Source organism: Pelophylax lessonae (assembly GCF_965119305.1).
Source record: "Pelophylax lessonae genome assembly, chromosome: 3".
In the NCBI taxonomy this organism is placed as follows: Eukaryota; Metazoa; Chordata; class Amphibia; order Anura; family Ranidae; genus Pelophylax; species Pelophylax lessonae.
Genome location: NC_138770.1, coordinates 642,981,965 through 643,005,898, shown reverse-complemented (window position 1 = coordinate 643,005,898; position 23,934 = coordinate 642,981,965). Strand labels below are relative to the sequence as shown.

The following is a 23,934-nucleotide window of genomic DNA, read 5'->3' as shown; positions in this document are numbered from 1 at the left end:
ACAGATTATGCTGCTGTAAAAATGGCAGAAATGTGAAAAAATCTTCCAATTTTATTGCTCTTGCTGGCCAGGTATTTCCTCTGGTACACACGCACGGGTCAGTTGCCCAATCTTGCTGAAATAGGCTGGATAAGAAATCGATCATCTCGTTGTCTATTGGGTGGCTAGGAGTTCTAGTAAGCAGGTTGACAGGATCTATCCGATTTACTGATTCATTTTTGAATGGGCTTAAATTGCACCACACTGAATCGCACGTGAATGCAGCGCGGTTCCTGTGCAATTCACATGCAGGGTATAGAGTGAACCAGGGCTAATGAAGCACACAATGTATATATATATATATACACACACACACACATACACACATACACACACATATATATTTATTATATACACATAAAATTATATATATATATATATATATATATATATATATATATATATATATATATATATACATACACACACATACATACACACACACACACATACATACATACACTCAGTATATACTCTTCAATGCGTGTGTTTGGCAAGGTGCCCTGGGGAAAATTAAAGTGGAACTTCACTCTACCAATCAACTTTGATTATTTTTAATCCTCATGCTGTTAGAATTAGTATATAAATAGAAAAGTAGATCATATTTACTTGTTTTAAACTTTTATTTTTTACTCTATTTACACATTTCTTCTGTTACTTATTGGTTTCTTGCCTAGGCTAATTATGTCCTACATCCCAGGAGTCAAGAGGGCAGGAGAGGAGGAGGGGGTTTTCTAAGCTAGGCACATTCCTGCAAGCACGCATGAACTAAGGGCAGAGGGATTCCATGAAGTAAATGCAACATGAATCATCTGCCTTTACTCAAGATGCCCACAGCCAGAAATGCTAGGGGTGTTTTTTTTAAAATGCTTTCTTAAAGAGGAAGTAAATCCTCCTCCGCAACTTGTACCTATAGGTAAGTCTTATCATAGGCTTACCTATAGGTACTGTAAATATCTCCTAAACATGTACCGTTTAGGAGATTTTTACTTTGCATGCAGCCAGTGACATCACTGGCGCATGCGCTCTGAAGGAACGGCCGCTCATGCCGTTTCTTCAGAAGCCTTGTGCCGCGACTGTCTGCTCCTGCGCACATGCCCGGGAGTGACGTCATTGCGGCTCCAGCCAATCAGATGGCTGGATGCCACAAACCCGGAAGAAGGGTGACCAAACATGTTACCCATGAGACAGGTGAGTGGGCGGCACTGCGAGGCTTCGTTCTAAGGTAAGTATTTCATAATGAACTAGTATGCGATGTGTTTGTCTTTCAGGTGTTCATTTTTTTTTTTTTTTTTTTACTCTGAGGTTTACAACCTCTTTAACAAAATAAAGCATGGAGACATGGATGGATAGATGGGGGAGTTTGCATTGAATATTAAAAATTAATTTGAGTTTTTGGTTTGTGGTTCTCAGATGCAGTGAAGATCCACTTTAATGAAGGACACTGCAACACCCCAACATGCAACTTACAACGGCAGAACAGTGTGGAACAGTCCAAGTCAACTTGTATTTTAGCTTGTGATCCTTTCAAACTCTGTTCTCTTTAACCAAGTAAGCACCAGTTCAACAACTTGATTTCTTTTTTTTTTTTTTTTGTCATTGAAAATATTTTCTATTGCGGTAGCATATTATGGACTTTAGCTTAATAAAAAGGCAACAGATTTATTCTCCACACTATGATGGGAAAAGACAAGTTGTCCATCTAGTTTTTTTTTTTGGGGGGGAGATCCAGAATTTTATGTGGTGGGAAAACATAGCTTAATCTGGACAAGTAAACTATTTTTTTTTATTTTTATTTTTTTTATTTAAGCCATATAGACACCTCATTTTCTGCTACAAAAACAGAGATACGAGCATTAGTACAATTAGTGTTAGCATTCATAAGAACATGCAGTTTAAGGATTCTGCTTCATCGTTCCACAGAATGCACAAAATGTCTTCTGTATAGGCAGAAGAGAATAGACAGATACACTTGAAGCTTGAAGTGTCATACTTGTATATTTTCTAAATACAGGTACATGTGCTTTTTTTTTTTTTTTGTTTTATTTAACTGATACACGTTGAGCATATTTCCAAGTCTATGAGGTGATAATCTGGAAGGTAAAGACAGGACAATAAGAAATGTTGCTTTTTTATTATTTTGACTTAATGGGCTCCCTCTCTAGCCACCGCACTCTGACCTTTTGCTTATAATGATACTCCTTAAGGAAGTCTTGTAACATAGATGGCAAAGGAAGTAAATCAATGCCATCGTACGTGGTAGACTTGCAAATGACTGCTCTGCAGATATACTGCAAGCTAAAAGGGAAAGTTCTGTTTAAAGGTACCGTCAGCAAGGGCTCAAAAAACATGCAGGAACTGGGATCTTTATAGTGTTCTAAGAGTCCTGTAACAGTGGAGGAGTGAAACACACAGGGGTCATGAGCATCAAAGCTGAAGTTGTGGTTCCACTGCTCAATGCGTGCATGCAGAGATCGGTTGTAGCGGCGGAAGCTTACGGAGAATAGATAGTCCTCTTGTGCGGAATCCCTGAGCAAAAAAGTGCCTTCTGGCCGGCCTTCCAACAAGGCCTCTGCCTCATAGCGATCCATGACCCCCCAGTAACATGGGTTGCTTGTGATTTCCACCAGATCTGGCACAAGGCAGTGAATATAATCGATCTGGGTGTGCACTTTCCAGGCTCCCTGTCTATTCGTTTGAATATGGCTGTCACCTGAAAACTGGCGCTGCTTCTGTCGCCGTGACTGCAGGCAGAGAGTTGGGCCATCTTCTTCAGACTCGCACCCGCCTTGTGCCGTTGCACCATTGTCGCTGGTCATGTCAGCCATGCCAGGAGCAAGTTTTGGTCCAAGCTTATATACAGGGTTGACTTGTGCTGTCGCTTCAAAAGTGTGGATTTGGGCATTTGGTGGAGGGTCAACACCTTCCTCAATACTAAGCCTACGCCTCTCCCGTAATCTATCCTCTTCATCTTCAGCAGAAAGTAGAGACTGCTCAAACGTGTCCAGTATGGTTGAGTGTGGACTGACAGGTGCTGTATGCTGTTTAATCAAGTGCCATTTTTGGGCCAGATCAGATCCAGCAGGAAAGGGGCATTTTTCAAGCATCAGTTCAGAGAGATGAATTTTCCTCTTAGTAGTAAAAAGTGGCTTTGACTGCCTATTATAAGCTCTAATAGGAAAACACAAGCCCACAGTCTCATTCAGCCTCTGCCGTAAACTGCGACTTCCAACTGCCCTGCTCGAAACAGCCTCCATATCGTGCACCGATCCTACCACATGACGTCTCTCTCTCCTCTGAAGCCCGCTCCTTTGCCTACCGATTTTTTTGTCTGGATCAATAGAGTTCTGAGTTTTGGTGGAGCATGAATGCTTCTTTTTGCCACCCCACGGGGCATGGCGAGTATATGAATCTCTGCGTGCCAGACGGGCACCTGCATTTAGACCCATGTCATTGTCCTTTTCAATACTAATTTCAACTAACTGTGGCATTTCAGAAACACAGTTCGGGTTCCTCCTACTAGAACTACTGCAAGGACTCAGGCTCATTTCAGAAGAAATGTTTTGGTGTAAAGGAATAGCTGACTGCATGGAGGCCGGACCAGCGGAACCCTCTGCTTTTTCCCCACCATTCGAACATCTGTTGGCATTAACATCCACAATGTCATTTTGATTCCCATCATCCTCATGGCTAAAGAGATTCTGGCACCGATATTTGAATGTGTTCCACATTTTCCCAACTTTATCCATTGATCGACTGACCTGCAAGTACAGAAAGAGAATATCAGGCACTAAACTAAAGAAACATAAAATAAGCAAGAGATGGAATCACAATATTAAAACCAGTCCTCAAATTTTCCACTCGCTTGCTCGCATTTTGAGAGTGGATAATGATTGCGGGCGAGGACAAGAGAGGAGAGGAAGAGGAAAGGCGGCCGGATAATCAGAGCGGGGATCGCTGCACTGTAACATCTTTCATTTGAATTGCCGGGTGCTCAGCTTCACACGTAGTCCCGCCTCCTTTGATAGACAGAACACCGCCGGTATGTGCGACGTCTATCATAGGAACCGAGCCATGGACTATGTGTGAAGCTGAGCGCCCGGCAATATAAATGAAAGATGTTACAGTGCAGCGATCCCGCTCTGATTATCTGGCCGCCTTTCCTCTTCCTCTCTCTTCTCCTGCACAGGTGAGGCTGCAATCCATATTTATGGTCACATGGTTGGGGGGGGGGGGGTCTAATATAGGATTACAAGGCTCAGCATGTCTTATTTATGGTCACATGATGGGGGGGGGGGGGGGTGTCTCCTATAGGACTACAAGGCTCAGCATTCCATATTTATAGTCACATGGCTAAGGGGGGGTCCTCATATAGGACTACAAGGCACAGCATGTCTTATGGTCACATGATGGGGGGGGGGGGGGTGTCTCCTATAGGACTACAAGGCTCAGCATACCATATTTCTAGTCACATGGCTAAGGGGGGGAGGGGGTCTCATAGGACTACAAGGCACAGCATGTCTTATTTATGGTCACATGATTGGGGGGGGCGTCTCCTATAGGTGGGGCAACTGGTGGCGAGTAACCCTTAAGGCCTGGCTAGTAGCTCAGGACTTGAAATTTTGATCCCTGTTTAAACAGAATGGCATGCTTAAGGCAGAGCTTCACCCAAAAGAGAAAGTTTTGTTTTAAGGCCTCCTCCACCCCCCCCCTTATAAAATGGCACTTTTTTGGGGGGGGGGGGGGGGATTGGTTTTGACTCACCCCCAGTCTTCTGGGATATGTCACAGAAGACTGTGAATGGTCCCACAATGTGCAGCGGGCACACGGCTGTGACGCAGCCGGGTACGGGGGACAGAAGATCGATGGAAGGAATGGCTCGGGTATGCACATCACTGGATCCTGGAACAGGCAAGTGTATTAAAAGCCAGCAGCTACAGTTTTTGTAGAGGCTCACATTAACACCAATATGACTGGAGCTTCTCTTTAAAGAGAAACGTCAATCTCTCATACATCCCAGGAGTTTTCAGTGGGGGGCAGGGAAGAGGCTTTTACAGCTACGCACATCCTCTACTGCTTGTATGCCTGAACTAAGGACAGATGGATTCCAGGAAGTCCATGCTACATGAATCATCTCCCCTTACTCAAAATGGCTGTTAAAAGTTTCATAGTTGACTATCATCAATATGTATTGTCCATTTTGTTCCCTTATATCAAACACTGAGTATCCACATGGGTGCATACACTATTTTCTGTCAGATATGAAGTCATCTGGAAGCTGTAAAACACAGAATGTTGTACCCACGTACACACAGCAAGCTGTAATGCCTCCCTCACCAGACTTCATTTTTTTCCCCCTTTGAAAGTGGATTTTAACGAAAATTTTATTTAAATCATTTAAAATACATGAATACCATTTGCACCAAAAAATAGTCTCTACACTTAGAAAAACAAGCAGGCAACATTTTTGGTCAACTGAATGGAATTTTCCAAAACAAAATGGGGTCATTCAAAATGCTTCCAACCCAAATGTTAAAGAAGTTCACCACATATTGGTAACTGTTATATAAGCAGACCAACACTGCAACCTCTGGGCTATCTCGCAGCCCATTTGATTGTAATATGGAATTCGACAGTAAGCCAAGCAAACCAAAATTGCACCTAAAGCGACATTTCTCAAATAGTTCCTTGTAAAAGTAGGGAATATAGTTACACCTCCAGTGGCCTTAGTTGCCTATATTTTCTCCACTGAAAGCTGTAGCATTCATCAGATTTCAGCATTCGACACCTCTGCAAGTGTTAAACTGTTATATCCTGTTATACAAATTGTTACCAAAATTGTTATACAAAATGTTACCAAATTGCACCCTGCAGTGGAAATAGAATGAACGCAAGGGTCAAATAGCTTCATATATACAACACGTGTTGTAGGGATGCCACTACCATGTGAATGGACTCCATGCAAAACTTCTGTACTCGCACAAAGCAGCTTAGTGCCTTGAGGTTCAGAATTGGACTTACCTTGCCTTCCTTCCTGGGGACTGTAAAGAGGTTTGAGTAAAAAACCCTTAAAAATGTTCCAAAGTCGGAACTGGAACCATAACCCCTTGAAATAAAGTCTTGCACTGCCCCCAAGGAGACCCAGTAAGTGATCTGGGGACAGGTGCAGGTTGGAAGGGAAAAAACCTTTCCGGTGGACAAGCCTGAACTTGATCTCGTAGCCTGACTGATTAACTGTGGACCCACTTGACCTGTACAAGATAGGGTCCATTGATCCGGAAATCAGCGAAGATGTCCCCCCCCCCCCCACTCCAGATACAGGTGAGGGCACACCTTCATGCAGAGGCAGCCTTGTCCACAGGTCTGGAAGAGCCTGCTCATGGCTTGCTAGACCAGGTCCTCTAGGAACCTCTGGTGGAGACCCTGACGTTTGATCCCTAATCTTGTGATCCTGAGAGACAAAGAATGGCCCATGTCTACTACGGGGCTCTTTGCCCTAGGTAGCCTGTGGAAGAAGAGTACGTCTGCCCCCATGAGACCCTTAACGATGTCATCCAAGGAAGCTTCAAGCAGGTGACCCGCTCCAAGAGTGAGATCAGATAAGGCCTTCTTAGAAGTCTAGTCCGCAAACCAGCATTTTAGCCAGACACTACGCCGAAGGACCACTGCTACAGACAGCCTAGAAATCAAAGGAGCCACATGCAAAGAGGCAAGACAAACTGTAGCCCCTGGACCAACCGGTCTGCCAGCTCCGCAAAGACAGGGGAAAGCTATGCTCCCTCCAGGTCCCAGCGTAAAAGCTTAGCCCACTCAGAGTTCGCGACACCAGGGCAATAGTAATTACCAGCCTAATTGCCGAACCAGCCATAGTGCACATATGGCGGGCCAGAGCATCCGCCCTCTTATTAGCTGGACCTGTAAAGGATGAAGGTAACTTAAGTTGATCTGGAAACTACAAGTTCACTACAGGGTGGGACCGTCCACCTTTTACGCAGTAAATCCTCATAAGTATACCGCAAGCAAAAAAAACGCCTAGCAACCACTGTGCTTTGGACAGCTCCACTGTTTGTGACAATGTTGTCAAGGTAAGCGGAAAGAGGAACACCCCCGCCGCTTTGGAGGGCCTGTGGGTGCCAAAAGGAACCGATGCCTCCGACACGGCATTAGACGCAACCTCCATGCACTGACAGTGCATCCACCAGTGCCTATTTAAGCTTGGCTAGAGGAGCAGAGGAATCATCCTGTCCATCTGAGCACACTGAGCGTGGACGCAGACCCAGTAGTGTCGCTATATACTTAACTCACCCCCGCCCCCCCCCAAAAAAAAAAAAAAAAAAAAAAAAAATCAGGGGAGGCCGCTGACTGCGATCCCACAAAAGGGGACTCTGGCCAAGGGTCCACAAATGAACCACCTATTGGACCCTGCAAAAAAAATAAGGGGGGGGGGGGTTGCCCTCCAAATATGACACAGCCACCTTAAAAGGGGGCCTGCCTGCAGTGATGGACGTGCATGCAGGGTGTCATCGCTAATACAAGTCAGGTGGCCCACACAATGACGGCAAGGCTGTCATTAAAAATGAAGCACCCCCACAGGGCCACCCGGTCCAAGGGAGGTGGCAAGCTAACCATATGGCCCAGCAGGCCGCAGCCTAAATTTCTTGTGGGGCTCAGCCGCAATTGCACAGATCCTCAGGCTGGCAGATGCCTAAAGGAAGAGTGGGGGCTTCAGCTACACTCACAGAAACCTGACATTTTAACAAGGGTGTGTAGACTTTTTATAGTGTGTGTGTGTGTGTGTGTGTGTGTAGAGGTTTTGAAAAAAAAAAAAAAACACTACTTTGATAACATTATTTGCATCAATTGAATGCCTGAAGATAAATAAATAGACCTAATATTCACTTATGCAAGTATAAAATAGAATGCAAAAGGTGGCTTTAAACAGTAAATCCACTGACAACATGTGCCAGGAAGTTGGTAAGAATTGCAAAAACATCAACATCCCTCTACCTTAACAGGAAACGTGAACCAAAATACTGGTTAGTGTAGACAAAAACACAGCTGCAGTGTGGCAACATGTGACAGCTTTGCAAAAACATTAGGAGCCCTTACATAATTTACGATAACATGAACTTTGTTTTAAGCATTGTTACAACTAAAACTTCCACCTCGTTTCATTACTCAGTATTAAAAGCGGTTGTGAAGTTTTTTTTTTTATTAAAATAAAAACTGGATCTTTCTAAGAACTTATGGCGCTTTTCCACTGCATGGAACCGAACGGTTCGGCTCGCTTTTGTGCTTTTCCACTGCTGGTACCGCATGGTATGGGGTAGGAACGGTTCGGTACGGTACAGCGGCACTTTTCCACTGCATGGAACCGAACGGTACGGCTCTCAAAAACAGTACCACCTCGATTGTGGTTCCAAGGAGGTACCATACCCGGTACCATATCCCACAATCCTTTGCATGCAGTCACTACTAGCCACTGATTGGTCAGAGAATCCCACCCACCCCGTTGTTATCCCACCCACTTAACTTTAGTACTACTTTAGTGGAAAAGCAAACCATACTGTACCATACCGAACCGTTCCAACACCGTACCATGCGGTACCAGCAGTGGAAAAGCAAACCGGGCCAAGCAGAGCAGAGCCGGTACTTGCAGTAGAAAAGTGCCATTACTGTAAAATCCTTTTCTCTGAAGTTCATTGACAGACGCAGCTCTTATGCTTCTTATACCATAGGGTTATTCTGTCCCCTACAGGAGTAGTACTAGGCAGGAAAAAAATTCACCGACACGCCTAAAGGGGCTGTTCTTCACACCACACGCCAGTTTTGTAGTAAGCAGTGAAAAAGATGACACAAACCATCCCTATAACAAAGGGGCGGGTGCTGCGTCTGTAAATGGACTTCAGCTAAAAGGATTTTACAGTAAGTTCTTACAAAAATCCTATTTTCTCTATTGTCCATTGACAGACGCAACTCTTATGCTTCTTATACCATAGGGACGTCCCAAAGCAGTATAGGCATGAGGGTTGGGAAGAACGCAACCAAAATTAAAAAAACAAGAAAAAACAGGTAACGTTTTTCCAAAGTTTAAACATAGCCAACTGGGTAACAAAGTTCAACCAGGAACCACAGGAGATTACCCATAGAAAGCAAATATAAACCCCCGAAAGAGAAAAACAATTCTCTTTAAACAGCAGCAAAACCTTACGGCCAAAAGGATGCATTCGAAGAGGACAACAAATCTACCTTGTAGAATTTTGTAAAAGCTGACGGATGACCAAGTCGCCGCCTTACAGAGGCCTGATGAGGAAAAACCCAAAATGCACTCAGCGCTCTGGTAGGACGCTCTGTCACAGGGAAAGGAGGAACCTGACCCTTCAATGAATAAGCCTGTACAACTGTCTGCCTAATCCATTTGGACATATTCGCCGCAGATGCAGCCAAACCCTTACAAGATCCCTCTGTAAGGACAAAAAAAAAAAAAAAAAAAAAAAAAAAAAAAGGATTTTCTAAAGGACTCTGTGGCCAACAGGCAAACCCTGATCGCCCGAACCACATCCAGAGAGTGCAAGGCAATTTCTTTGGGATGTGTAGGCTTAGGACAGAGTGAAGGCAAAACAATGTCTGCATTGAAATCAGATACCACCGCAGGAAGAAAAAAAAAAACAGATTAGGTCGGAGAAGTAATAGCCACCAAAAGGCAACCTTCTGATATAACAAAGGCAGAGATATGTCCCTATATTCTTAAAAAGAGCCTTTTGAATAGACCAAACCAAAAAGTCATATCCCACAGAAGCAAGGGGGATCTCGGAGGAGCCATATGACACACCCCTTGAAGAAAAGTGTGAATCAAGGTAGGTATTAGCAGCCAACGGGCGTTTGAAGTACATCACCAAAGCCAACACTTGGCCCTTGATCATGCCCAAGGCAAGAAAGCCAAGATCCTAGCTACCAAAAAAAAAAAAAAAAAAAAGGCAAGGGTGCAATTTTGCTGAGTGATTTTTGTTTTCATTCCCCACAGAGCAGAGCGAGGAACAGATGTTCCCCGATCTGTGTTTGCTCTCCATCCTGAAATTGACTATGGTCTTGGGCTCCCTGGAGGATAGGGAAAGCTTGGGCTCCCTGAGGGCAATAGGGAGAGGGGCGCACTTCACAGTACTGTTAAAAAAAAAAATAAAAAATCCAGGAAGGCCTGGCTGTGGGGAAAAAAAAATGCAATACAAGCCCAAGGCTACTGCTGCAGACATGAGTCCAGGTTGTTTCTAAATAGCCTATCCATGGCAAGTGTTTAAGTGACACTAAACTCACATATTTTATAAAATAAATGCAATACGTCTAATAGTAGCATGGACCTTCTATGTTTCTTTAAGGGTTCGTTTCTTCTCCATGTCCCCTTGAGCATGCAAGGTCCATCCCTAATACAAAAAAGGAGCCTGATTTCCTAAACGACTTGGTCACAGCCAAGTACACACTACTGATCGCCCGAACCACATCCGGAGATTGCAAGGCAATCTCCTTAGGAAGCTTAGGCCACAGGGAAGGCAACACAAGGTCTTCATTCAGATGGAAACCAGAGACAACCTTAGGAAGGAACGACTGACAAGGTCGAAGCACCACTTATCTCTGAACCACCAAATAAGGTGGACAAGACAAAGCTGCCAGCCCTGCATGCTGAAGTAGTCGCCACTAAGAAGGCTACCTTCTGGGATAATGTAAGCAGAGGAATCTCGCAAATATTTTCAAAAGGTGGTTTCTGAAGAACCGACAGTACCCAATTGAGATCCCACTGAGGCAACAGAGACTGCACAGGTGGAGCCAAGTGGCAAACCCCCTGAACTAAGGCGCGAACCAAGCAATGCGTAGCCAAAAGGACATTGAAAGAAAAATCGCTAAGGCCAAAACCTGGCCCTTGATGGTACCCAAGGTCAGGCGCTGTTTCACACCTCTTTGGAGGAACGCCAAAATTCGAGCCACTGAAAAAAAGGTACGGGAGAAACTCCCAGAGATTCCCGCCACACAATATACAGTGGGTACGGAAAGTATTCAGACCCCCTTAAATTTTTCACTCTTTGTTATATTGCAGCCATTTGCTAAAATCATTTAAGTTCATTCTTCTTCCTCATGAATGTACACATAGCACCCCATACTGACAGAAAAACACAGAATTGTTGACATTGTTGCAGATTTATTAAAGAAAAACTGAAATATCACATGGTCCTAAGTATTCAGACTCTTTGCTCAGTATTTAGTAGAAGCCCCCTTTTGATCTAATACAGCCAGGAGTCTTTTTGGGAAAGATGCAACAAGTCTTTCACACCTGGATTTTCTCAATTGGGTTTAAGTCAGGGCTCTGGCTGGGCCATTCAAGAACAGTCACGGAGTTGTTGTGAAGCCACTCCTTCGTTATTTTAGCTGTGTGCTTAGGGTCATTGTCTTGTTGGAAGGTAAACCTTCGGCCCAGTCTGAGGTCCAGAGCACTCTGGAGAAGGTTTTTGTCCAGGATATCCCTGTACTTGGCCGCATTCATCTTTCCCTCGATTGCAACCAGTCGTCCTGTCCCTACAGCTGAAAAACACCCCCACAGCATGATGCTGCCACCACCATGCTTCACTGTTGGGACTGTATTGGACAGGTGATGAGCAGTGCCTGGTTTTCTCCACACATACCGCTTAGAATTAAGGCCACAAAGTTCTATTTTGGTCTCATCAGACCAGAGAATCTTATTTCTCACCATCTTGGAGTCCTTCAGGTGTTTTTTAGCAAACTCCATGCGGGCTTTCATGTGTCTTACACTGAGGAGAGGCTTCCGTCGGGGCCACTCTGCCATAAAGCCCCGACTGGTGGAGGGCTGCAGTGATGGTTGACTTTCTACAACTTTCTCCCATCTCCTGACTGCATCTCTGCAGTTCAGCCACAGTGATCTTTGGGTTGTTCTTTACCTCTCTCACCAAGGCTCTTCTCCCCCGATAGCTCAGTTTGGCCGGACGGCTAGCTCTAGGAAAGGTTCTGGTCGTCCCAAACGTCTTCCATTTGAGGATTATGGAGGCCACTGTGCTCTTAGGAACCTTAAGTGCAGCAGAAATCTTTTTGTAACCTTGGCCAGATCTGTGCCTTGCCACAATTCTGTCTCTGCGCTCTTCAGGCAGTTCCTTTGACCTCATGATTCTCATTTGCTCCGACATGCATTGTGATCTGGAAGGTCTTATATAGACAGGTGTGTGGCTTTCCTAATCAAGTCCAATCAGTATAATCAAACACAGCTGGACTCAAATGAAGGTGTAGAACCATCTCAAGGATGATCAGAAGAAATGGAAAGCACCCGAGTTAAATATATGAGTGTCACAGCAAAGGGTCTGAATACTTAGGACCATGTGATATTTCAGTTTTTCTTTTTTAATAAATCTGCAACAATGTCAACAATTCTGTGTTTTTCTGTCAGTATGGGGTGCTATATGTACATTCATGAGGAAGAAGAATGAACTTAAATGATTTTAGCAAATAGCTGCAATATAACAAAGAGTGAAAAATTTAAGGGGGGTCTGAATACTTTCCGTACCCACTGTACTTCCAGACGCGATGGTAAAATCTTTCTAGGAGGTAGATTTTCTAGACTTCAACAATGTGGGAATCACCGAGTCAGACAACCCCCTATACCTCAGCACTTGATTTTCAACAGCCAAGTCGTTAAAGCCAGCGACTGTAAAGCAGCATGGAAGATCGGCCCTTGGGTCAACAGGTCTTCCCTGACAGGAAGCCGCCAAGGAACATTGGTGACCAGCCGTACCAGATCCATGTACCAAGACCAGCGATGCCAGTCTGGGGCCACAAGGATGACCAGAATTCCGTCTGCCTCGATCCTCTGCAGAAGTTTGAAAGGGGGAAAGGCATGTATCAGACAGTACTGGCCCCAAGGAGCCACCAGTGCGTCGGCTAGAGGATCCTGACACCTTAACACGAATCTCTGCACCTTCCTGTTGTGACGAGAGGCCAACAGGTCCACCTTGAGAGTTCCCCACTGGAGACACAGCTGAAGGGACCATTCTCCTTGGTCCAAGGCCTGTTGACTGAGGTAATCCGCCTGCCAATTTTCCACCCCTGGAATATGTATAAACAGAGCTGGAATGAAACGTTCCGCCCACTTTAGAATGCCAGCTACTTTCTGAGCTGCTAGGACACTTTTTGCAACGTTGGTGATAGACATACGCCACGGCGGTGACATTGTCCGATTGATCCTTACCTGGCACTCCTGAAGGAGATTTGCCCAAGGAGCCAGACAAATCACCCAAAGTTCCAGTATATTGATCGGTAGATTTGACTCCCCGGCAGTAATCTCTGGTGTAAGTGTACCCACTTTATCAATAAATGGTCTGGGGATAATGCACTATTGGCCGCTTTTTGTCTCTTATGTTGAACACTGAGGACCTGAGTAGCCCAAGACCACCCGGGAACATTGGTCCATTGAGGGACCTGAAGGAAAGAAGGAAGTGTATTTTCAAACCAGGGAATATCCATAGGCCCTAACTGTGTGACCATCCAGTAAGAGGATTACCCACCCTCCTGAAGGAAGGTGTGGGAAGATATTCACCTATTTTTCTCCTCCACTTGAGGGTCTTCACATTGGATTTGGCTGTCTATATGCCCTTTTAATACTGAGCTCTGGTAAGAAGGAAATCTGTTATCAGTGGTGGGACATCAGACACACAAAGTTGTTTTCTGGCTGTTTCCTGGAGCACTGTTCTGCTTTGTCACTTATCACGGACATTATTCTTACTTGGACTTTATTTTGCATCTGGGATTGTGTACACTTTTTTTGTTGGCATTGTGCATCATTATTTCTAAGGTTTTAGAAGACTTGTACACTGTTTGGTTAACACATTTGTTTGTTGTGTTATATCAATGAATACTTGCTTTTTGATTTAAGCATTATTTAGTGCCCCTCGTTGAAGAACACCATTACACCTGTTTAGTGCACTCGATTTTATCACTACGAGATTTTCACATTTTTCTACAGTTGCAGCTTTACACAGGTTATAATCAGCGCACCTTTTACACCAGCCTTATTCGGGTTATGGTAGTAGCAAGAAATATACAGTTAAAAAAAAAAATATATATATATATATATATATTATATATATATATATATATATATATATATATATAATTTTTTTTATTATTTTGGGCCAGTTTACCTTTGATAAATAAAAAAAAAAAAAAAAAAAAAAAAATATCAAATCAGGAGATATCCATTATAATTTACCGCTAAGTGAAAGCTCAATTTGTCCTGAAAGAAAAAAAAAAAAAAGAATCCGGGATGCAAAAAGTAGTTGTAATATCTACGGTTTTACGAACACGTGTCAAAAATTACAAAAAAATTGGGCTAAGGCATTTAGATTTGTTTCACCCTAAGGCACGAAAGGGTTAAGGCCCCTTTCTTGCTGCTCTAATAGACTTTTTTTTAACCGTATGATTTTGCTGTTTCTCAGATGCATTACTGGTGCGTTTTTTGGGCGTCAGCACCTGTGAAAAATGGACATGTGACTCAAACGCAAAATCACAAGTGTTACTGCGATTTCCATTAATTTCAATGCAAAGCTGCGACTTTTTGGTGCAGTTTTCAAAACCACACCAAAGATGCAGTATGCAGGACTTTTGAACACACTGCACCCACAGCGGTGTGAAAAATCCCATAGGATTTAAAGGGAAACATTAGGGCCCTTTCACACTGATGCAAGGTAAAAAACTTCTCAACGTGAAAGAGCCCTAATGCAGAGAATGCATGAAGGTCAAAAAACCCTCTGCCTTTAGAACTACTTTAGCTCTGGCAAAAATGTCCTTGCACAGTGAACAGTCTATTTTCCTATTAGTAAATCAATCCCAAAGTCTGGGAAAAACAAAAACCTGGCAAAAGTTATTATTCCCCACTTTATTATGGAAGAGGGGTGGGGTGTGATAATTTCTTTCAAACTGCACTTACTCATTACTTACAGTCAGTCCACCTAACAGGAACATTTCCAACGCTCTTAAACAATGCACAAGGACTGTCAACTTGTGTCGCACGCTTTATTTTATTTTTTATTTTTTTTTAGTTTTTAAGCATTACGGGACAATATTTTCTAAGTTTAACAAATGTTAATGACCACAAATTTTTTTATTTTCCAAACAAATGATCAGCTGCATATTTTTTCATTGTTGGTACAGTTTTTATCGCGTTTTACATTTGATTCACCCTTGATTTAAATCTCATTTGGCACTTTCTTTACACTGCCATGGACTGATGTACACAGAAGAGATCCTTTGTTAGACAGCACTCACTTCTGAGCATCATCTTTTGTCGCATGCTTTTTAAACATTGTTACAGCAGAGTTTTTTTTTTTTTAATTTTTAGCTATTATCTGACATTTGCTGCTAGGTTTCTGCTTTCTGGGCTATTTTTATTTTACAGTTCATCCAAAAAGTATTCACAGCACTTCACTTTTCTTACATTTTTTGTTATGTTACAGCTTTATTCCAAAGTTGATTTCCCTCAAAACTCTACAAATACCCCATAATGACAAAGTGAAAGAAGTTAGTTTGAAATATTTGCAAATTTATTAAAAAGGAAAAAAAAAAACAATGTACAGAAGTATTCACAGTCTTTTCTCAATACTTTGTTGAAGAGCCTTTGGCACCAATTACAGTGTTTTTCAGTGATACTACAAACTTTGGACACCTATTTTTGGACATTCTTTGCAGGACATCTCAAGCTCCATCAGGTTGGATGCAGAGCGTTGGTGCACAGGCATTTTGAGATCTCTCCAGAGATTTCTATTGGGTTCAGGTTTGGACTGACTGGGCCACTCAAGGACATTCGCAGAGTTGTCCAATAGCCAGTCCCTTGTTATCTTGGCTGTTTACTTATTGTAGTTGTCCTTTTGGAAGATAAACCTTTGCCCCAGTATGAGGTCCAGAGCGCTCTGGAGCAGGTTTTCATCAAGGATGTCTCCGTACATTGCTGCATTCATCTTTCCCTCGATCCCAATTAGTCTCCCAATTCCTGCCACTAAAAAAACATCCCCACAGCATGATGCTGCCACCATCATGCATCACTGTAGAGATGGTTTTGGCCAGGTTATGAGCAGTGCCTGGTTTCCTCAAGACATGACGCTTGCCATTCAGGCCAAAGAGTTCAATCTGTTTCATCAGACCAAAGAATTTTGTTTTTCGTGATCTGAGTCTTTACAGTGCATTTTGGCAAACTCCAGGCGGGCTGTCACATGCATTTTACAAAGAGTGGCTTCCCTCTGCCCACTCTACCATACAGACCTAATTGGTGGAGTGCTGCAGAGATTGTTTTTCTTCTGGAAGGTTCTCCTCTCTCCACAGAGAAACGCTGAAGCTCTGTCAGAGTAACCACTGGGATCTTGGTCAACTCCGTAACTAAGGCCCTTCTTCCACGATCGCTTAGATTGACCAGGTGGCTCGCTCTAGGAAGAGTCCTGGTGGTTCCAAACTTCTTCCATTTACATATGGAGGCAAGTGTGCTCATTGGAACCTTCAATGCTGCAGACTTTTCTGAACCATTCCCCAGATCGGTGCCTCAATAAAATCCTGTCTCAAAGGTCTACAGACTATTCCTTGGACTTCATAGGTTGGTTTGTGCTCTGACATGCACTGGTACCTATGGGACTGTATATAAACAGATGTGCAGGAAAAAAAGGGGGGGAGAGATTGGCGCAATCGGATTACACGAGCTGCTGCGATAATCTAGATATGGGCAAAATGCAGATGATTGAGTCCAGTGGAATTGCTAAACACTTTGATGGCTGCAGGCTTTGTAGGGTGAAGCAACCCTGTATGGATCCAAGACAAAAAGAGAGAGAAGACCAAGCGCCAATCTAAGTGTAGCAATGCAGTTGATTTAATAGCAATTAAAAGAGTATTACTCACAAACGTGCGTTAAAAACAGGCATCTCAAATAGTATAGGGCATCTGGGCGCTATTCATCCAGGGTGTCATTCCGGATCCCTTGTGGAGCTGGCGCTGTGGGGGATGAGCGGCGATCTCCTGTTGTGAGGCAGGGGACGTGCAGATCCTTCAGCGGTGGTGTAGCACCGACCCAAGGACCCACGCTGCTACACCACCGCTGAAGGATCTGCACGTCCCCTGCCTCACAACAGGAGATCGCCGCTCATCCCCCACAGCGCCAGCTCCACAAGGGATCCGGAATGACACCCTGGATGAATAGCGCCCAGATGCCCTATACTATTTGAGATGCCTGTTTTTAACGCACGTTTGTGAGTAATACTCTTTTAATTGCTATTAAATCAACTGCATTGCTACACTTAGATTGGCGCTTGGTCTTCTCTCTCTTTTTGTCTTATAAACAGATGTGCGCCTTTCCAAATCATGTCCAATCAACTGAATTTACCACAGGTGAACTCCAAGTTGTAGAAACATCTCAGGGATGATCAGTGGAAACAGGATGCACCTAAACTCATTTTGAAGTGTCATGGCAAAGGCTGTGAATACTTCTGTACATGGGATTTTTTTATTTTTAACAAATTTGCAAAAGATTTCAAAACAAACTTCTTTCACGTTATGATGAGGTGTTTGTAGACTTGAGGAAAATAATGAATCCATTTTTGAAAAAGGCTGTAGCAAAATGTGGAAAAAGTGAAGCGCTGTGAATACTTTCCGGATGCTCTGTATCTCCTTGGTTTTCTCTATGTTCTGTGGTGCTTTACGCGCTCCAAACAATGAAGGATGAAATGGAGCATTTCATGGCAGCAGCTGCAGTAACGCAATATTAGAAAAGAAAGAGAAGGATGATCCAAAGATACTGGGTCCATCCTGTTATTGCTGACTGAGACAGAGTGGCAAGTTTTGGATCATGTACAACAACCTATAGTCATAAAATGTCAGTTTAAATTCTAGTAGTTCCCCCCTCCCCCCCTCTTTTTTTTTTCTTAACCCCTTCACAAAGTGTAAAACAAATCCAAATCGCCTGAACTTATTTTTCCAGCTTTTACATGTTTTTGTAAAAATTTGTATATCCTCACAATTTTTTTTTTTTAGGCCAAATTGGGCTCTCATTTGGTGGCAACAGATCTTTTCCCATTTATTTGGGAAAGAAAAGAAAACTGCCACAAAAATAGTGATATTAAATCACTAACAAACATGTTATTACCTTCTCTGTGTAGTGGTTTTGCACAAAGAACCCCCGATTCTCCTCTCGGGTCCCACGCCGGCACTCCTGGCACCTCCCCCCTCCTGCTGAGTTCCCCCACAGCAAGTAGCTTGCTATGGGGGCACCCGAGCAGGCTCGCACCCAAACTGCTGATCTGTGTGTCTATTCTCACATGAAGCCTGGCTTGATGCCGCCTCCACTGTCTCCTCATTGGCTCACTGGATGTGATTGACCATGGTGGAAGCCAATGAGGAGGAAGAGACCCAGGAGAGCACAGCACCTTGTAATGGGAGTCCTGAGGGTTGTACAGAAAGGGGTGCTCCCTCACCATCTGGATAAAAGGTCTTGATATTGAAAAGACAATTTTTTGTTATTATAGGTACTTGTATAGCGCCGTCAATTTACGCAGCACTTTGCAAGTTAAAAGAAAGATAAAGAATATATTTTACATTCACATCAGTTCCTGCCCTTAGGGAGCTTACATTCTAAGGTCTGCAACTCACATTTCATACAGGGTCAATTAAAACCAGAACAAAATAGTTAACCTACCAGCATGTCTTTGGCATGTGAGGAAACTGGAGTACCCGGAGGGAACCCATGCAGGCACAGGGAGGACATGCAAACACCATGCAGGTGAAGCCGCTGTGAATTTGAACCAAAGACCCTAGTGCTGCTAGGTGGAAGTGCTAACAACTTAGCCAAAGTATCTCCTCCACATTGTTGGCATTGTTGTCCAAAATAGATTTTGGCTGAATTCCTGGCACTATTTGGTCACTTCCCGGTGGGGAAGTAACTGTACATATGAGCAGAATGCTCCTAAACGCACATAAACACATTCTCACATCTGGATGCATTTCTATAGGAGAAAACACTTTTTTTCCATCGAGCATTTAGGAGTTTCAAGCTACTTGATACAAAAAGTTTAGGTGTGAATGGTGCATGAATATTATCTGCAGCCTCTAATCTTCAACAGTCTCCCCTTAGCCTAGTACACATGGGCCAAATGTCTTGCGGCATCGGCCAGTTTAATAGAAACTGGCTGACATTTGGTCCGTGTACTGAAGCTGGATATGACCGAAAAAAAGGTCTGCCGACTGACTGGCTCCCGATCAGCACTCTCAGCCAATGGCCAAGAGTGCTGACCAGAGTGTTATGGTGAGGTGGCGTCCCCCTGCGAGAACACAACAGCAGGGGAGATCACCGTACTAACATCGAATTGTTAGTACAGCAGCTCCTCTGGAGCAGTTTTTTTTTTTCAGCCCTACTAGTATGTACTAGGCTTTAGGAGGAGACCCACTAAATATTTATCTGTTGGCCAGCAATCAGTTTTTCCATGGTTTGTGCGCAAAAGGGAATGGAATCAGTGAGGTTTCTGGTGCAAATCTGAGAATTTAAAACAGAAGCCAGTACACTTATAGCACTAGAAAGGGGGCACATTCACAGAGTCACAACATTAGCATCCAAGGGACATAGCATTATCTTCTTATATTTTATTGGTCCAAGATGGCTTAGATTAGTTTGCAGGTAAAATCCCTCTAATTCCCGTAAACTAACAGCTCAGAAAATCAAGGGCCACCTATGCATACCAGTTATGTTTCTATATGTTCAGAGTATAGTACTTACCTGCAATCAAGTAAAAAGGAAACGGATAATTGTCAGATTTCTAATAGGGGTTCTGCCTAAGGTAAAAATAAAATAAAAGAAAAAAATAAGCTATAAGTGTAGTGAAGGAGAAAGCGTTAAACGTGGCAGTGGAAGTAATGCTGAGGCTAACTGCTAAAAGCAAAACAATGGCTAAATTTACAGATGTTCAGTTATTCTACAGTCAGTCACTGGTGTATAGAGATTTGAAAATATTCATACTATGTATCTTGACGGATCTTGATTTGATCAATCGTGTGACTCCCATATCAGTTATGAAGGCCATCACTTGCAAACTGAAGCATTCATTTAGGAAAATGTTTAGTTTGCATGGGCCACAGCAGCATGTAGATGGTACTGCACCTGTTTAAAATTGTAATTCAAAAAAGGAAAATAAGTGCAGCGCTAAAAAATTGGAGGAAGGCATTAACATGACAATACCAACTTGTGATAACATGGTGAAAAAAAAAACCAATGCCTTCACCATGTTATCACAAGTTGGTATTGTCATGTTAATGCCTTCCTCCAATTTTTTAGCGCTGCACTTATTTGCCTTTTTTGTATTCCTATAACTTGTATATCAGTTATTTTGTGCTGGCTGCTTACACTGTGGTATTAGCGCTTATTAGAATTTTTTTCTTTTTTAAAAAATTGTAATTGCCTGACACAATTATAGTAGTAAAATATATAACCACTTTGCATATTAAAAAAAAAAAAAAAAAAAAAAAGAAGAAGAGCATGGTTTAACAGAAGGGGCTTTTTTTGCAGAATCATACTTGCCTATGTAGATGCCCCCTACCGGGCCCACACTGAGAACTGAACAAACACCGCTGATCGCTCGGTTCTCAGGGCTCCCTGAGCAGAGAGCTGGTGATTCAGTCACTGCTGGCTGTGGAGAGGCTGGCTCAGGAACTCAGCGGGTCGCTAAGAGGTTGAGCCAGGTTCTGGTCCAGGCATGTGGGCGGATCCTGACTTGTCGCGATCTTGCCCAAGCCTTGACTGGCTCTGTGACCCCCAGCTGACAGTGGGCTTCAGCCTAAAAAAGGGGGTACATTAGTGCAGAACAGACTGTATTCCTGTGATCCAGGGAGAAGTAAAGCCAAACAAGCTTTGGCTGTACTTCTCCTTTAACACATACTGTCCCTGCTAAATTTGGCCGAGGCAACTAAGCCTCAATGACCTCTGGCCAAAAAAAGGTTAACCACTATTAACAGTGTGGTCAGATTTCTGGCTCTATGTAGTATATAGGGAACTATTACTCTTACTGATTGGGTCTGCTCACTCAACCAACAGCAGTGTCAGACAACCGACTGGGGGATTGTAAGGATGTTACATGCCTGCACTACCCGACTGTAGTGATATTTCCACATCTGTTACTAATCTAATACTGTTAGGAGGCATAAACCACAAACCTGCACAAAATAACATCAGTATTCAGTGCAGTCAGTTTAACTTCTTCACAAGGTATCTTAAAAAAAAAAAAAAAAAAGAAGAGTATATACTATTTGCACTAATGTTGCAAAAAAAAAAAAAAAAAAAAAAAAAAAAAAAAAAAAAAAGTTTTTCAAGTAACAATGAAAGCCTACACTAAACAGATAGCCACTCAACTTCCCAGATTATACTGGCTCAGAGAAGCTAAGACACGTGGGTATTTATTCCCCACACAAATGTTCTGCTACTTGTAGCTGTTGGCTGCAAAGCGGAATTTTTTTTCCAATAATATATTTATATCACATCTGGCAATGCAAAAAAAAAAAAGTGCATATACCCTAGTACTGCAAGCAAAGGAAAAGGGTTCGTTTTTCACTAGCAGAAAATTCCTGCTATTCTTTCCTTTACATATCAAGTCTTCTATAAATATTCTCAGCTTCTGCAGGAATTAAATGACAAACTAGGAGGGAAAAGTTGAATAACCAAGTGGAAACATTTCACACTGGCACCAAATTTCATCGCTACCCATGCATTGCTAAAATAAAACCGTTTTACCTTCTGTGTTTCTAATGAAGAGCTGCTGATATGCAGTCCAGGTGCTGACATCCTAAACACTTGTCTATTCCCACACCCTCTGCTAACATGCTGACTGACAGCACAGCTTACAGAGGAAGCTTCATCTGAATCATAGCAGCAGAGCCAATTTGATTAGTTTTGACCTTCTAGAGCAGTGTTTCTCAACCTTTTTTCAGTCGAGGCACACCCCAGAAATTATGGACAGTCTCGAGGCGCCCTTTAAAAAATTATGGACAGCCTTGAGGCACCCCATCCTAAAAGTTTTACATAATGCAGCAACATACACACACGTAGGATGCCCAACGTTAGAGGTACAAGTTGGTACTGACTAGTATTCCAATGTTTTCTCTTTTTCCTCAGTTTTTCTTTATCAATCAGCTAATATGACCCCAAAACTTATGGAGAGAAGCAGGGGAGGGTCAAACAAGCATGCTACTCAGGGGACTGACATCCTCCTTATCAACTGAGGTCATTGGTCATTAGCAGGTCGGCAGCTAGAGGGCCGTAACGGTGCACAAGGAAAACCTGTGACTTTGTGTAACGTAAAAGGCAGGTTTCATTCACCCGCTGCCTTGTATACAATTTTTGGGAAATGTTTGGGGCATTTTGCTGAGGCACCCCTGAAGAAACCTCAAGGCACACCAGGGTGCCTCGGCACCCTGGTTGAAAAAGGCTGTTCTAGAGTCAATGCACACAGACTATTCTCTGCCATTTTTGTATTCACATGACCAACACAATCCAAAAGTTCCCATATCCATGTATCCTGCAAACAAAGAAACACGCAGCTGCAAAAAAAAAAAAAAAACAGTATGGGATACGTTTTGGAAGGGAAATCCTACTACAGACAATTTTTGCCCCTGTGAAAAGGAGGAAGAACTGCTTCTATAGATGGACTGAGGGTCCATTGACACACTAAACGCCAAGTTTTAGCTGTTAGTTTTGTGCTGCAATGAGGCATGGTAGGGGTGGGTGAGACTCAGAAGCTCCACCCACTGTAGGCAACCTGCTAAAAACTACAAGAGGTGGCAAACACGACCACTCAGGCTTGGTTCACACTTGTGCGATGTGGGAAGGCTGCGAATATGCAGCGTGATCCCGCATTGCATCTGCACCTCTGGCAGTTCACACTGCCATATGCAATATGCAGGGGGTGTCAATTAAATGTTAACGACACCCCCAGTTTGATCGCATATCGCAGTGCGATCTGACAGTTCGCACAGAATCGGATCGCACAAGTGTGAACCACTGTGCGATCCGATTCTGAGGCGGCTCAAAAAATGCCTCATGTGCGAGTTTGGTGCGAATGCGCTGCGAATTCAGCCATACAAAGTGTATGGCTAAACTTGCATCCGCACAGGAGATCGCATGTAATGAAGGAGCAGTGTGCTCCGAATTACATGCGATCTCGCAAGCCGCAATAATGTGAACGGGCACTCACTCTGCACAAGGAAAGAGCATCTGTGACTGGTCTGTATTACAGGAAACTCCAGAACAAAGGCAAGTACAGAGTGCTTTCATGCTGGATGCAAAGATTTGATGGAAATGCACAAAAAAAATACCAGGACTACACATGGCTCCACAATTTATACAATATCCATTAAGCTGGAATTCCAGCTTTAAGGGATTGTAAAGGCAAAAGGTTTTTTTTTTTTTTTTTTTTTTTTAATATATATATATATATATATATATATATATATCTCTATATATCTATCTTAATGCATTCTATGCATAAAGGAAAAAAAAAAACCTGTGTGCAGCAGCGCCCCTCATACTTACCCAAGCCCGTCTTTAGCCAGGGATGTTGCAGGAGTGTCTAAGCTGCCTGGGAGCCCCCCCCTCATTGGCTGAGACAGCAGCGCGGCACGATTGGCTCCCATTGCTATCAAAAAAATTCAGCCAATCAGGAGAGGGGGCGGGTCATGGCTCCGTAACTGAATGGACACAGGGAGCTGTGACTTAGCTCGGGTGCCCCAACAACAAGCTGCTTGCTGTGTGAGGCACTCAACATGAGGGAGGAGCCAGGAGTGCCAAAGAGGGACCTGAGACATGGAAGTTCTGGGCCGCCCTGTGCAAAACCA

The 23,934-nt window shown here is 43.3% G+C and overlaps 1 protein-coding gene across 2 annotated transcripts in view; it reads right to left on the bottom strand.

The window, feature by feature from the left end:
- Positions 1-1,506: 1,506 nt before the first annotated feature.
- Positions 1,507-23,934, bottom strand: part of SOCS5 (suppressor of cytokine signaling 5) — a 56,678-nt gene continuing 34,250 nt past the window's right edge. The window contains exons 1-2 of one of the 2 annotated variants that reach the window (XM_082252480.1): positions 19,832-19,883; positions 1,507-3,800 (exon numbers count right to left, since the gene is read on the bottom strand). In XM_082252480.1, coding sequence (XP_082108606.1) covers positions 2,175-3,788 — 1,614 coding nt within the window. In that variant the 5' untranslated portion in view covers positions 3,789-3,800; positions 19,832-19,883 and the 3' untranslated portion in view covers positions 1,507-2,174. Of the gene's footprint in view, positions 3,801-19,831; positions 19,884-23,934 lie in introns of those variants that run through there. The other variant, XM_082252479.1, reaches the window with a different exon arrangement.